Source organism: Lycium ferocissimum, chromosome 11 (genome assembly GCF_029784015.1).
Source record: "Lycium ferocissimum isolate CSIRO_LF1 chromosome 11, AGI_CSIRO_Lferr_CH_V1, whole genome shotgun sequence".
Classification (NCBI taxonomy): domain Eukaryota; kingdom Viridiplantae; phylum Streptophyta; class Magnoliopsida; order Solanales; family Solanaceae; genus Lycium; species Lycium ferocissimum.
The window spans coordinates 48721451-48736912 of NC_081352.1; the positions used below are offsets into that span (position 1 = coordinate 48721451).

Here is a 15462-nt window from a genome sequence, read left to right on the forward strand (position 1 = left end):
AGAGGCGTCGTTTAGTGCATGGTATAAGCTGGGATATCCCTGATAAATTTATACCTTCTACCAAACAGAATATAAAATGAAGCACAATCTTAAGGATAGGATATCCCACCTTATCCCATTAATCTTGGGATTATTTTATCTCATCTCCCAGATGGAATAAATTAGTCGCGGGATTATAATTCTGGGATTATAATCCCGAGATAATTTAGTCCGCGTACCAAACGACCTTGTGTATTCTTTTCATCTACCGAAGTGTTGGTGGATATGTGATATAATGAACATGGAAGGTAGCAGGTGCGCGGTGGATAAATTGATGTACACACAAGTTGGCATGGACAACTATTATTCAAAAAAGGAAAATAAATGAATAGTTATGGTCTATTATTTTAATTCTATTCTACATTTGAAATTTTTTGTGCGATTTGGAGATATTTATATGTTTTCTTGGTTGTAAATCCTATTCAGGTAACTTCCTTTTCGAAGCTGCACTGTTAAATGAAATCAAATGAATCTTTCTGATTTAATTTCTATTGGTGGTTGTCACATTAGATATTTTGATGCTGCTATAATTGGATGAGTATTTCAACAATACTTATTACTCCACAAAAACAGTTCCTACATCAATATTTAACTTACGAGCAAACTATTGAGAGTAATGTTGATCTTGATTGCTATTTCTATAAGCGACGATAACTAAAGTTCAAAGTATATATTCATTGAAAGACAGAAGTTATCAAATTTCTGAAAAAATATAAAGAGTAAACAAAATAAATTTGTCGGTTAATCTAATTTGTCAATCCACGTTTCCCTTTAAGGAACTTCTCTAGTCTAGAAATGATTATTCAATGGGGACCTGCAAGGAGCCCATTTTCTCTACATCACTTAGTTTTCCTTTGTTCTCATTTTATGATTTTTCAAATATAAATTAGGATTAAAGGGTTGTTAAAGTTGAGGTACCTAAATTGGGTTATAGTTAAAGTAGAGTAATAAATAGTATTTAAACAAAAATAGAGTACCCTTACGTGTAAGTCACACGCACTACTATCCCGAAATTATTATATTCCCTCCGGATTAAAAAGAGTGTCCACTTAGTTTTTTTCTTCAATAAAAAAGAGTGTCCCTTATCAAACGAAGAAAGAATTAATCTTACTAAGTGTTATGTGATCAAATCTCAAGACCTATTTAATTAGGGGCAATTTAGTTAAATTACCTATTTTTATCTAGAAGTTAATGTTTTCTTAAGGGATGTGCAAATGGCTAAGTGTACACTTTTTTGATCCGGAGGGAGTAATTTGAAACCGTTTTTAATTTCCCCAAAATATTTCAGTGGATGACTTGGTTTATGCTTATGCACATACTCCCTCTATCCCAATTATGTGGCGCACTTTCATTTTTTACATATCTTAAGAAATAATATTATTTCTATAATTAGAAAAAACTTAACTTTAAAGATTCTTTTGTTTACCTTTAATAAAATAATTTATAGTCAAGTTTGTTTTAGATCACACATTTCAAAAAAAATAAATTATTTTTTAAACTTTGTGTCTAATCAAATGGTATCAACTAAGTTTGGACAGAGGGAGCAGGTGATATAAACTACTCAACACATTCAAAAAGGAAAGAAAATGATACTTATACTCTATTCCTTTTTTACATGTTCAATATATTAAAAATAAATATTTCTTTTTTATTTGTCCACTTTCGAAAATCAAAGAGAATTAATTATTTTTATCAATTTTTTTCCTTGTCACTAAGTAATCATTTTCCAAACTAATTAGAAAATAGGAGAATGGAGGACTGTGTTAGATCATATTAGCTGTTAGTTGAATAGATGTTCGTATTGTTTTGTTTACTGCTGATTTTTTGGTATTGGAGGCTGATAGTGTTTTCCTGAGAAGGGTGAATTAGTTTTTAACAAATTACAAAAATTAGTTTATTTTAAAAAATATTTTTTTGAAAAGTGCTTTTTTAAAAAAGTATTTTTTTTTTGAGAAACAATTTGTGTTTGGCTAATTAATTTAAAAAATACTTTTGAAAGCGTTTGGCCACACTTTTAAAAAGTACTTTTAAGTATATTTTTTTCAAAAGTGTTTTTCAAAAAAGTGCTTCTGGGGAAAAATTACTTTTTTAAGCTTTGGAAAAACTGTTTTGCGAAAAGTACTTATTTTTCTTCTAAAAGCTTGGCTAAACACCTCATATTTTTTAAAATAAGCACTTTTTGAAAAAAATAAGTACTTTTAGAGAAAAATACACTTGGCCAAACAGACTATTTATCCCCTTGGTTTTGTAACGAGTTCACTTGGTAATTACTAAAATTCCTTTAATTGGCAAAAAAAAATTAGAATAGTAATAGTCAAATTTAAAATTTTCAAAGAATCATTAATAAGGATAAAATGATTAACTAAGTACTTAATTAATGCTTTTCTATGGAGAGAGCAAATTGCAAACTGGACTGTATTTTTAGTTTAAATTTAAATAATTTGAATTGAGTATTTTTTATTTTCTTGAAAGCGATTTTTGTTTTGTTTTAGATTTTATTTTAGTATAGTATAAAAAGGAGTTAAACTTTGTTCCCCAAATCTTGGAAATTTTGCTAGGAAATAAGCTGCGGCACTTGCCTTTCCGTTAGCACAGTACAACGGTGACGAATAAGATCTCCATCACTTATCAATTGAAATTCGGAGCTCCAATTAACATATAAATGGGTCGGTCTCGGGCTGTTCATCAATCCACCGATGATGATCCAACCCAAAGGTCTGTTAAAACTATACCACCCTTATTCAATTTTATTAACATTTTTTTTTAAATTTATTTTATCATGCTTTTATAGTAGTTGTTCCCCTTTAAGTTTTACTGTTTTCATTGTTTCAAAATGTTTTGTTTTCGTTGTCAATTTAGAGTTGAAAACACTGATTTGGTTGGTTTTATTAGTTAAAATTGGTTTTATCATGCTTATTCAATTTTATTAACTAATTTTTGAATTTATTTTACCATGCTTTTATAGTAATTCACATTTAAGTTTTACTGTGTTCCTGATCTTTTCGTTGTTTCAAAATGTTTGGTTTTCGTTGTCAATTTAGAGTTGAAAACACTGATTTTTGTTAGTTAAAAATGGTTTATCATGCTTATTCAATTTTATTAACTATTTTTTGAATTTAGTTTATCATGCTTTTTATATTAGTTCATCTTTAAGTTTTATTGTGTTCGTGATCTTTTCATTGTTTCGAGGTGTTTGGGTTCTTCACACATAGATATATACTCTTTTTTGTTGTGAAAATTTAGAGTTGAAAACACTGATGGCGTTGTTTTAATTAGATGAAACAGTAGTTAAATTCTATGCAAAAAAGGTATAGAAACGTTAGTATAAGTTACGGTGAAGCATAATTGTTAAGGTATTTTCCAATATTTTTGAAGGGTAAAATTTAAATGTACCCTAGTTCAGTTGTTTCGCGCGTGATATTTGCTTTTATAGTAGTTCACCTTTAAGTTTTACCATGTTTGTGATCTTTTCATTGTTTCGTAGTGTTTGTGTTCTTCACATATTTATACTTTTATTTTTGTTGTAAATTTAGAGTTGAAAACACTGATGGGGTTGCTTTAATTACTCCCTCCGTTCACTTTTACTTGTCACGGTGCTTCTCGAGAGTCAATTTGACTAATCTTCAAAGCTAAATTGAAATAGATTAATTCAATATCTTAAAACTAAATTTAGATGTTTAGAAATGATAACGAAAAATACTATAAGTTGCACTTCTTCTCATATTAATATGATGAAAAAAATATATCTTAAAATGTTGGTCAAAGTCCTTGTAGTTTGACTCTTGAGAAACGAAATGTGACAAGTAAAAGTGAACGGAGGGAGTAGTTAAAAATGGTTAAGTACAGCCGTTGCAGGTGCGAGATTTTGTAAGGAAGGAGAGGGGGTGTAGGAAGAAGCTATATGTGAAAAAGGTATAGGGACTTTAATATAAATTAGGGCGAAGCATAATTATTTAGGTATTAACAAATATTTGAAGGGTAAAATTTAAATGTACCCTAGTTCAGTTGTTTCGCGCCAATGTTGTCCAAGGCGCGCTTAAGCCCTGAAGGGAGGCACTAAACATTTTGAGGACTTCAGTGTCATCATCAAGGCTATAAGACATAATTTTTCTCTGCCAATGAGTGTAAGACACTAAACAATTGATATTTCACTTTATTGTAATTTTTTTTTTTTCAATTTCTTTGTTCATATATTTTTTATTTCAATTATTAGTCTTGGACTACAAGTACGTATTTATATTTTTTCTCCATTTGTGTCTTTCTTCATTAAAGCTCACGTTTCACTTGTGCTTTGCGCTTAAAGCCCCAATGGACATTAGAGCTTTTTTGCGCTTTTCGCTTTTGATAACACTATTTCGCGCGTGATGCTTGAATATGGTACTATTTTCCGTGGAGTAAAGTACTGGCCTTTGGCTGCAACTCCATCAATTATGATAGATTATAAATTGAGCAACCTAAGTGAAGCACACTGACCAAGCGAAAAAGCGAAGGAAGAAAGTGAATGTTGTTAGATTATATAACAAGAGAAGAATCGGAGATACAAAGGAAAACGAGAGATAGATTCGAGAGTCTTAGTTAAAATTTACTCAATTAATCAATGATGATAGAGCATTGTTGAATAATAATATTAGATACTGATTATGATTATATGAGGAGAAAAGAGATGTTGTGTTGCAGGTCTTCGATATGGAATACGAAGGAAGAATGTTGATTTTGTTTCTTAACCTCCGTTTATATGAGAAGGATCTTACTAAAACTGCATAGGATGTTCCAACTCAGCAGAAGAATCAAGTTTAAATTTCTTTAGCTCTAGCAAAACCGAATAGAAAGCTCTTTGATCGATAATTTAATATCTATAAGGGCTTTTTGGATTTCCTTCCATTTTTGGGTAGTTTTTGATTTAAAAGCATGTAAGCTATTGGAACTGTGTGTTCTTGAGAGGATAGTCCCGTGCTTTGCTTGCCAATGCGATCCTAGTTGTCAGAAAAAAAGGAATTTAATGAGATACATGTGTCATTCTCAGCTTGAATTAGTGTTATATTTCTTAAGAGTGGCGGACCTACTTTGGGGATATGAAGCACCCATTGACTTTGGCCAAAATTTTTGTGCATCCAAAGATGATCCTTAAAAATTCTATAAAGTGGCCATGAGCACCCATTATAAGAATTCCCAATGGGTGCTTACTGCTCATGGTGGTGTGCAGAGCTTTGCAGAGCTCTCCTGTACAGAGGTTATTTACGTATTTACATTGCATATCCAAAACACGAAAACAAAAATCTAATTGACAGGTGTATTTCCAGATTTGTCCATTTTCTTTCCTATCTTCCTCTAAATTTTCTCAAATATAATCTGTTTTTTTTTTAAAGAGGAAAAGCTAAAACTACATGTAACTTATCTCAGTTTTGTGATCGATTTGTCTAATTATAACATAAGATCCTAGTAAATCAATTAGAATTAATTCAAAAGCTGACCGATCCGACCCAAATGAAAACCCATGTTTACTGTTTGTGACAACTGTGAAATTTATACTAGAATTATTTAAGCATCGACGACATGTAAACCCTGGATCCGGCTAATGTTTCTTAACATCTCACATGTGTATGTTAAAAAAACCTAACCAAGCTATATTTTCAGTGAATTCATTTTTTCTCCTGTTTTCCTTTTCTTCTTCTGAGGCCCTGCTCTCGTTAACAACTTTGTTAGGGCTTTATTAAAGAGCATCAGTGGCGATAGCCAATGCTTGGGCTCTGTTTCCAAATGGCATACTTAACGCTATTGCTCGGAGATAGATCCTCACCTTTTGATCTCAAACATCGCTTTTTCACAAGTGCATAGACAAAGTTTATATTTTCTTGCATTATATGTCTTGTATGAATATCGTACCCATGGGTGTGGCCTAGTGGTCAATGAAGTGGGTCGAGAAAAAAAAAAAAAACTCTAGGTGATTTACTCTAGGTGATTTCTTTCCATCTTTCTAAGCCTTGGTGGGCAGAGTTACCCGGTACCTATGCTGGTGGGAGGTAGCGTACCTTGTGGAATTAATCGAGGTGCGCGCAAGTTGGCTCGGACACCACAGTTATAGAAAAAAATCTTGTATGGATATGCATCTATGTAAACGTAGTTCCATACCTATCCTTGCTTCATGTGGAGTTGTATTTAATTTGATTCTATTATTTATTGGCCTGATCTGATAACTTATTTTTCCCTTGTCCCCTTTAACTCTTTTATAGGTCTAAGAGAAAAAGGGCAGCACCTAATGTGGAGAATTTTGATACTGCAGCTGCTGGTATGATCTTTGAGATTAACCATGGGGTAATTAGCACCCTTGTGAATGAGAATCATTTACAAGAAACAGGATCCCTGCAATGCTATTTTCCCTCAAGATCTTCCCTCAGTTTAAAGAAACTTGTATTTGACTTGTAAACGTGGATACGTTTAACTATTTACTCCATCTGTATCAAAAGGATACTCTTACTTTTGATTGAAGAGGAAAGTTTTGCGACATTTTGTATGACCCAAAAAACCTTCATGGGACCCCCTTTTTCGCTTCCCAAGGAAAGTTCTGCTACATTTTGTATGACACAAAATTTTCTGTCATGGGGACTCCCTTTTTTCTCTTTTAAATACAACTTTTTTGCTTGATTTTTCTCTCAAAGAAGCACAAGATCCAACACAAGACCAAACATGTTTCTTCAATAAACACTAAACTATTCTAATTTTAACTGTTTATCATAAGTAAATAAGACTATTTAAATTTAACTCCTTTCATATTAAGGTGCCAAGTCAGATTTCAGACGAAGAGAAAGTACATAGTAATTCTTTGTTCATCACAGCTTGTGACCATGTTTGTGGAACAAAAATTTATTTTTACCTTCTATCTCCTGGTTCATATTTTCAATCATGTTCATGGCGGAACAGAAAAAAGAATAATTCATGAGTCTCACTGTACGACATGGACATGCATTGTAACTACTCCAACTTCCGGAACCCTGTATGTTATGCCTGGTGTTCTGTTCAGATGCTAATCACGAAATTGTTCCCGTTTTAATTGAACCTTATAATTTGTCTTTTTTTCTGCCTATGAAGGCCAAATATTGACCGACGGGAAAAAGGCTTTGTACCATTGCAATTATTGCAATAAAGACATATCTGGAAGGATTCGAATTAAATGTGTTGTGTGCTCTGACTTTGATCTTTGTGTGGAATGCTTTTCTGTTGGAGCAGAAGTGCAGCCTCACAAAAGCAATCATCATTATAGGGTTATGGTAAGTGACTTCATCTAATTGAATTTTTCATCAAGATGTTGGACTGTTTCTCTTGAATTCTTTTATTTGTTTCTAAATTTAACTGAGCAGAAATAATTTAAGTCGGTGAAAATGCTTGAAGCAGTCATAAATTGCAGCCTTAATTCTCAGTAGATTTTGTTAAATGCTGTGCTCTTCATTGATGTCACATTGCTGAAGCGGATATCATCACTTTGTATATCCTAATTGCTTTACGCAAAACTCTGGGAAAATATTATGGAAGTTGTTGAAATTGCTTAGTACATAACATCTTAAAGACCATTTAATAAGGAAAAAAAAAATTAAAAAAGGATTGTGCCAGGTGCACTCTATACCTGGTTTTGTATTTGAGAGTTGACCACTCATCTAATAAGAAAGGGTTGTGCAGTCTTCCTGGCTGCTTATGGTCAGGCAGAATCATAAGAACTATATCTACAATCAATAGTTAATTATCTCCATGGTCATCCTTTGTACAAGATGGATTTTGATCTAATCCTGTTCATCAAAGCGTGCTGCTATCTGTTGAAATAGTATCATAATTTCACTAAAAGATTCTGGATATAATCCTTTACCTAGTTACCAATAGTGGAGCTAAGTTGGATACATAATGAAATGAAAGATAATAGATATAAATGAATATTCTCATGAAAAAAGGTTGTTGTAATTGCACTAATGGGATGCTTATGTGCGGGAGACGATTTTCATGTGATGCAAGTAAGTTGAATGCTCATATTGATATATGATTCTATATTTAGAGAGGTAGAATTGAAGTTTTCACTTTCTTATGTGGGTGTTAAACAATAGAAAATGGGATGGTTGCTTTGTTGAACTTGTCAAACCTAAAAGCCTGGGTTTTGGTAATACGTCCATAGTGTTCCTAAATGGGGACAAGGTTCTTATGAAGCTGTTGCTCATGGGTGAAATGCCAGCTTACAATTATGCTTAATTACAAATGACGGGATTAGTGGGTGGTCATATGTTAGATGGATATTCACTTCCTGTCTTAGCTGATCAATGATCTTAACTAAAGCAATTTTTCTCACACGTTTACGTTTGACGGAGGAGCTCTGGACTCTTTTATGCTGTTTACTTTATTTAGTTATGTTCTCACCCTTCTTATAACTTCTTACTTTTTATTGAAATATATTTCTGGGATATGTCTTCAAGGATTTTCTATGAACAGGATAACCTGTCATTTCCTCTTATATGTGCTGACTGGAATGCAGATGAGGAAATGTTACTTCTAGAGGTAGTGTTCCATCTTTTTGCTTGTGTTTGAGTATTTCAATTATCACTTATTTCTCTATTCTATATTTTGTTTACAAGTTCTCTTAAATGTATCCTAGTGATCTAGGTCTTATACATAATTTTTGGAGGATTGAAGTTCTCTTGGTTTCAGTTTATCACCTGTCCTCTTTTTCTTTTGCAGGGTATGGAAATGTACGGATTGGCAAACTGGGCTGAAGTTGCCGAACATGTTGGAACAAAGAGTAAATTGCAGTGTATCGACCACTATAAGTCCATATATATTAATTCTCCTTGTTTTCCGCTTCCGGTAAGTAATCCTCTTAACACAGTGCAGCATCACATCAAAGGCAACATTATGAAAAGCTGAATCTGCACACTAAATTTCTCTAGGACATGTCTCATGTTATGGGAAAGAACAGAGAGGAACTTCTTGCCATGGCCAAGGAGCAAGGTAAACTCAAGAACTTTTCTTTCTCGTATTTTCATTTTCCTTTTTGTATCTCTTAAGTTAAGCTCTGATTTGGGACTAATTTGAATGGATGGGGCACTGACAATAACATGGTTTTGCCTCTCAGTTTTCTGCTTCATACACTTTCTTGATTCAATGCATCAGTTTTTACTGTGTTGACTGCATAACACAATCAAGCTATGTTTTCCCCCTACCTCATGTGGGACAGGCCGACGTTTACTTCTATTGGCTGGTTTGGCCATTAGTGAAGAAATTGATCTGTATTGGGTTATATTGGTTATATACAGACTTTTGGCAGGTCTTTCTGGGACCCCTGAATTTTCCTTTTCATTGGATGAATTATACAGCAAACCAAGATCATTTGCATCCCCCTCTCCAAAAGGCATTAAAAAAGTAACAAAAAGGGTAATAGCCAGAAGTATCTGGTTTACGCTTTCTTTCATAGTTCTGTCTGCTCATGCTTGGTTTGTAGTGATATCATCATTATTTGATAATTGAGTAATGATGGTGTTTGAGGAAGTAAAAGCATATCAACCATGTTGAAGTCTGAGAGTATCTCATCTGAAAGCTTCATAGCACACTAGTATGTAATTAACTATGTCTTCAATAATGTCCCCCACGTGTGGGACTGATTCTTTTTCATAGGCAAACACGTGGATCTTTTCGATGGGTGGCAGTGAGACCCGAATTCAGGACCTCTGCCTGTTCTAATACCATATTAAACTGTGTGCTCATCTCATCTAAAGCTATTAGAGAGAGCACACTTTTATTAATTAACTATGTCTTCAACATCCATTCTCAGAATCAGATTGTTTCTTAGTCTAATTGAATGTTCATTCTTGTTAGGATATGCTGCTCCCGGAGGAGTTAATGTCAAAGAAGAGTCTCCATTCTCTGCAAGAATCAAGTATACTCGGGTTTGTTCCAACTAAAAGCAAGTGTCATAGTCTTCTCTGTTCTCATACATTTGGACATGTATTTTCAGGATGGAAGATCAACGGGAAGAAAATTCAGCTGGACTTGCCTCAGGTAGTTTAGCTTCTGCCACAAGTTGCTACCCTTATAACTGACGTAGAAATTCTTTTTGACATGTGTGGCGGTGAGACTCGAACCCGAAACCTCTGCCTGCTTTGATACTATTTTGCAGTGTGTGACCATCTCATCTTAAAGCTTAAGCTATTAGAGAGAGCACTCTTCTATTTAACTTAATTATATCTTCAACAGTTCCCCACTCGGCTCCCACTAAAAAGAAACAAGAAAATAGAAATAAAATTTTCCCCAAAATCCTGCAGAGGCAATATATTATATATATGTGTGTGTGCGCGCGCGCGCGCGTGTGGGGACACAGAGAGGGAGGGGGAAGAGAGAGAGATGGCGATAGAATTGAAGGCAAATATAGTGGTAACTGTGGGAAAAATTAGTATATCCTTCGGTTTGTGCTGGGCATATGTTCACTTGTTTTCTCTATCGTGTCGGATTTGGTTTCAGTTGGAGGTTCTGCTTCCGGTACATTAACAGGAGCTGGAAAGAGGACATCTGGCATACTTCATAGTAAGGAGAATCATGATAGCATCAAAGTGGAAGGTATCAATTGCTCTAGCAATTAAATCACAGAAAATGGTGATGCTTACTGTTTGTGCACCTTTGCTCTATCGTGTATTTGGGTGCTCACTTTAGGATTCAGATACTGATGTAGTAATCTTAGAAAGTATGATTATTTAGTACTATTGCTTGTCTAGTGATGCTGTTCATAAATATTTTGAAAACCAAATATGGAAAAGAAAGTTCTGCGTGTTTGTGCTTATTTCAAATTTCTACTTGATTATTAGCGGGAGATACCATGCCATTGCTGTAGTACTTAGATTTGATAGCTGTAATGCTGATAATTCACAACTATCTACACCTCAAGAATATGGTTGATGAAGTTTTAATTGATAATTTCTTTAGAGTATGCATGGTAACTTTTTGATCTGAGAGAGAAATGCTAAGAAGCTTTTGTTATTGCACTTAGGTGGTCTTGCAGACAGGAGTGTCGGAGAGAAAAAGCCTAGGACTTCAGTGGATGAGGGCCCTTCTATGACAGAATTGAGTGGTTATAATACCAAGAGAGAGGAGTTTGAAATTGAATATGATAATGATGCTGAGCAGATGCTGGCTGATATGGAATTTAAAGAGACAGATAGCAATGCTGAACGTGAACTGAAACTTCGGGTATTGCGTATATACTCTAAAAGGTAAGTTATCCTCACCGAACTGTGACGTTGGTAGTTATTTTCCTCATTTTCCCCAACAACAACACAACATACCCAGTTGAATCCCACAATGTGGGGTCTGGGGAGGGTAAAGTGTACGCAGACCTTACCCCTACCTTGGAAGGTAGGGAGGCTGTTTCCGAAAGACTCTCGGCTCAAAAGAAATGTTAAATGCTAGCTCTATCAGTTATTCTTTCCTTTTTTCGCCCCTCTTCCAAGTGCAAGAATCATTGACGAAGAGTGCTATGATTCTGCAAATGTTATTATTTTGCCACATCTGAAAATGTTAATTGGCTTCTTGGCTTTATGGTGGTTTTATTGAATGCAACATTCAACTGAAGCAACTGATGCATGCTGGTAGAACCACCTATTTTTTAGTTTTCTCAGGGATCCTGTGGATGAATAGTTGACTTTATCTTGCCCTGAGCCACCTAGAAATTTTGTAAAATTTTAACTGTTCCTTTTTGTGATGGATTTCTCAGCTTCTGTCTGCACGATAGACGCCATTCAGTGTAAGCTCCTCTTGCCTGTATTCTTTTTCAGTTGTCTTCAGATTGAAGGTAGTTCAATGCCCTGTTGATATCCCTCTGGGTCTCTTGTCTGCGAATAAATATGTGGTTGATAATCTTCCTATGATTGTAGACGGGTGTAATCCCAGTTAGGTGCTTCTTGTGCATCATGTTGTTGATATGGATTTTTGAACAATGTATTCATGAGAAAATGTAACTATTGAAGACAATTATATAGTACAGGTCAGCAATTGTCTATGCTAGTTGCTGTGACGCGCTAATGGCATGTGAGACTCTTAATTCGTGTTAGTTTGTGAATATTCAAATATTCAATCTGTTAATATTCTGCAGGCTGGATGAGAGGAAACGTAGGAAGGATTTTATTTTGGAAAGAAATCTACTTCATCCTGACCCTTTTGAGAAAGACCTCACCCCAGAGGAGAAGGACATGTGCCGTTCCTACAGGGTGTTCATGCGTTTTAATTCAAAAGAGGAGCATGAGGAATTCCTGAGGAGCATCATTGAGGAGCACCGGATGGTAAAACGAATACAAGATCTTCAGGTTAAATAAAAAGTCTTGCTACTAGAATACCTCCAGAATGATAATCCTCTTTTCTAGGCTCTTCAGAATCAGTTCTGAATTATGTACTCTGTATACAAATATTGGAACATTATCAGCTTGTAATCATGCTTTACACACTAAAACTTTAGGGTTCAGAACTCATATACTGGGAATATGTAAAACCCAAACTGAATGATATGATTTTTTTTTTTTTTAAAATTATGTCTTATTATATTTTAACACTAGATCTTATAATCTAAAGGTTTCTATACTCGGTAAGAATTTTGTATAAAAAATTATAGTAACATATTTTCTCCTATTTTTGTTTCTATCATGTGTAAGTTTACAAGCATGCTAACTAGTTTCCTTAACCGTAGGTAGTGGTCCATTTTCTTTTGTTTTATAATGGTGTTGTCCGGACCAACTTGAACACACCTCAACTTATTCATCGAGTACCTGCTCCTCCCACCAACACAACTATTGGGCAACTTTATTCACCAGAATTTTGGCAGATGGAAAAAAGCATGAAGTATATTTTACGTATGCCGGGATTTGAAGCCTGATCTTCTACTGTTTTCATCCCACTTAGTAGACAATTAGGCCACACCCATATCTTGTGTGTTGTAGGTAGTGGTTGTTGCATGGGATACATTTCCCATTCTCAGAGACCCATAGATTGGGTCAAGCACGTACTTCTGGCATATGTGACAAATTTAAACTCTGCAATCTCTTGTGTATTAAGTTCTTAAGTTGGTGTTAATATTGATATATTAGTCCCTGCACCCAGGATGCCCGAGCTGCTGGTTGCCGAACTTCAGCTGAGGCAGAAAGATATGTTGAACAAAAGAGAAAGCGAGAATCTGAAGAAAATGTACGTAGACTAAAGGAGAACCCCCAGAGTGGTCCAAGTGGCAAATATTTGCAACGAGCAGGTCACCTTAAAGTGGAGCATGACAGCAGCCCCAGAGGGGTTCCTAGAGGCCCTGAAATGCTGGATTCCCTTAGCAAGGACTTATCATCAACCACTGCACCACATGGTGTTGGAAGTGCTTTAGACATTTGGGATGTCAGTGGCTTTTCAGGGGCTGAGTTACTCTCAGAAGCTGTAAGAATCTTCTGTTTCTGCTGCCACACATTGTTGCTATTTCCACAATCTTCTTTTCGAGCATTAACCATGCGATATATTTCATCTGACTTCGTACATATACGAGAATGGGTATTGATGTGGCAATTCTAACAGTATTAATGCCCCAGAAAAATGATAATTATTGAAAGTTCTTATTATTAGTGTATGGCTGCATCCTTATAATCTTAACCTGTATTTGTGGCATTGCAAATGCAGGAAAAACAGCTTTGTGATGAGATCAGAATCCTGCCGACTCATTATCTAAACATGTTGCAAACCATGTCTATGGGGGTCTTAAGTGGCAACATCACCAAGAAATCTGATGCGCATGGTCTATTCAATGTTGATCCGAATAAGGTGGACAAAGTGTATGAGATGCTTGTTAAAAAGGGCCTCACTCAAGCATAGTATTGCTATTTTGCAGGTTCAAGCACTTTCACTACTTTGCACCAAAGTGGCAGTGGTTTAAAATGGATGGCCTGTTTGCTTGAATTCTTCCAAATTATCTAAAGCTAAACGTTAGAATGAAGGTTGCTGTTCAATGGTATCATGTACTTCCAAATGGGAGGAAAAGACGTGCAGTGGATATCCATTATAATGATACCCATTGTAGATATGTGGTTGTAACACAAGCTTTTCAGAGCTTTCCCATAGCATTGTAATTATTATGGCTTTGGAAGTTATCTGTCCGGAAGAAAGTAGTGTGTTGGAGATGTATGCTATTGTCTGAGGCATGTGTATACATGAGTTTAATACATATGAATAGATTAAGAATAATATGCTGGTTAAAAGCTAGTTTTGACAAATGTTTCCTTTGTTATTTTTCCCCTCTTAACAGGGAAGTTGGATTGAGCATCTATTTTGTTGTGCTTGCATTTTTTAGCCCTGATGTTTGCGCAGTTTCGTGCTGAGGAAATGCAGTCACTGTTTAAAGATTTTCAAGTCCAATCCGAGTATTTATGCCTATGGACTCTTTTATAGGAAGCATGGTTTCCAAAACCACAAATTGGAGGAAGTTTGACACATCTCCAAGATATTTTAGGGAAGAAATGACCATTCGTTATTATTAAGAATTTAATATTAAAGTGAATGAAGTAATTTTTATGTCTATAATTGGCGTCAGAAAAACTTTGAGATCTAGTACCATAAAAGAATTCTTTGAGCACTAAAATATATAAATAGTGATGAGGTAACAAAAGAACCTAGCTTTCAGTGAGGTAATAAGTAGTTGAGATTCGACTACATTCAACAAAACATGGACAATACAAAGAATATTTGATTAAGAACCTAGCTTTCAGTGAGGTAATAAGTAGTTTGAGTTTCAACTACATTCAACAAAACTCCAAAGAATATTTGAGTTCGCTTGAATATTTATTAGCTCCCACAATTTCATTTTACGCAAATATGTTTGATTGAACATGATTAATAAAAGTAATATTTTCTGAATTCGTGATTGTAATTTGTATGTGTTGGTACTTGTATAGCTATAAGACCATGTCATAAAAAAAGTTAAAATGAAAAAATTTAAAATTTAAGTAGTTTCTCAATCTAAAAAGAAGATCATTCTTTTAGTATGCTGATCTCGGTAGAGGTTTATGATAAAACAAATATGTCAAGTGTCAATCTTCCAAAGTAAAGAAAGGCCGCAACAAAAGGGTGTGGGGATCTGTATATGATAATGTATACTCCCTCGCTTTCTCAATTTATGTGTCAGTATATGATTAAACATAGAATTTAGGAAAGAAAGACTTTTGAAACTTACGATCTAAATCAAATCGTACACATTGTATGACTTTATATAAATCTTATGAATGATAAAATTAAAAATTTAAAGTTAAATTATTTTAAATATAAGAATATACTATTACCAAAAAAAAAAAAAAAAAAATGTTACATATGAATATGTAGCCTGGAGGGAGAGGACGTAGGTTAATAGGTCTCCTCAAGTCTGACTGGCTTCTGAGTTTGATCAGT

General features: G+C 34.6%; 1 protein-coding gene across 3 annotated transcripts; it reads left to right on the forward strand.

Moving 5' to 3' along the window:
- Nucleotides 1-2593: 2593 nt before the first annotated feature.
- LOC132036107 (transcriptional adapter ADA2-like) lies at nt 2594-14345 on the forward strand. Of its 3 annotated transcripts, none has more exons than XM_059426342.1 (13): nt 2594-2754; nt 6270-6325; nt 7126-7304; nt 8506-8571; nt 8752-8877; nt 8961-9021; nt 9886-9946; nt 10025-10068; nt 10528-10623; nt 11051-11273; nt 12152-12362; nt 13150-13467; nt 13705-14345. In XM_059426342.1, exons 1-13 carry the CDS (start codon nt 2702-2704, stop codon nt 13894-13896), a joined length of 1686 nt encoding a protein of 561 aa, XP_059282325.1. In that variant the 5' UTR covers nt 2594-2701; the 3' UTR covers nt 13897-14345. The 3 variants fall into 3 exon arrangements, with proteins under 3 accessions (XP_059282325.1, XP_059282327.1, XP_059282326.1); XM_059426344.1 differs by having other exon boundaries at nt 2662-2754; nt 6270-6351; nt 8195-8571; XM_059426343.1 differs by having other exon boundaries at nt 2662-2754; nt 6270-7304; nt 8195-8571.
- Nucleotides 14346-15462: the final 1117 nt, after the last annotated feature.

Bases quoted from the DNA above. Each gene is read 5' to 3' on its own strand.
- LOC132036107 (XM_059426342.1), top strand. From the start codon at position 2,702: ATGGGTCGGTCTCGGGCTGTTCATCAATCCACCGATGATGATCCAACC. The intron at 8,572-8,751 runs GTAGTGTTCCAT...TTTCTTTTGCAG, and splicing joins AGGAAATGTTACTTCTAGAG to GGTATGGAAATGTACGGATT. The intron at 8,878-8,960 runs GTAAGTAATCCT...AAATTTCTCTAG, and splicing joins CTCCTTGTTTTCCGCTTCCG to GACATGTCTCATGTTATGGG.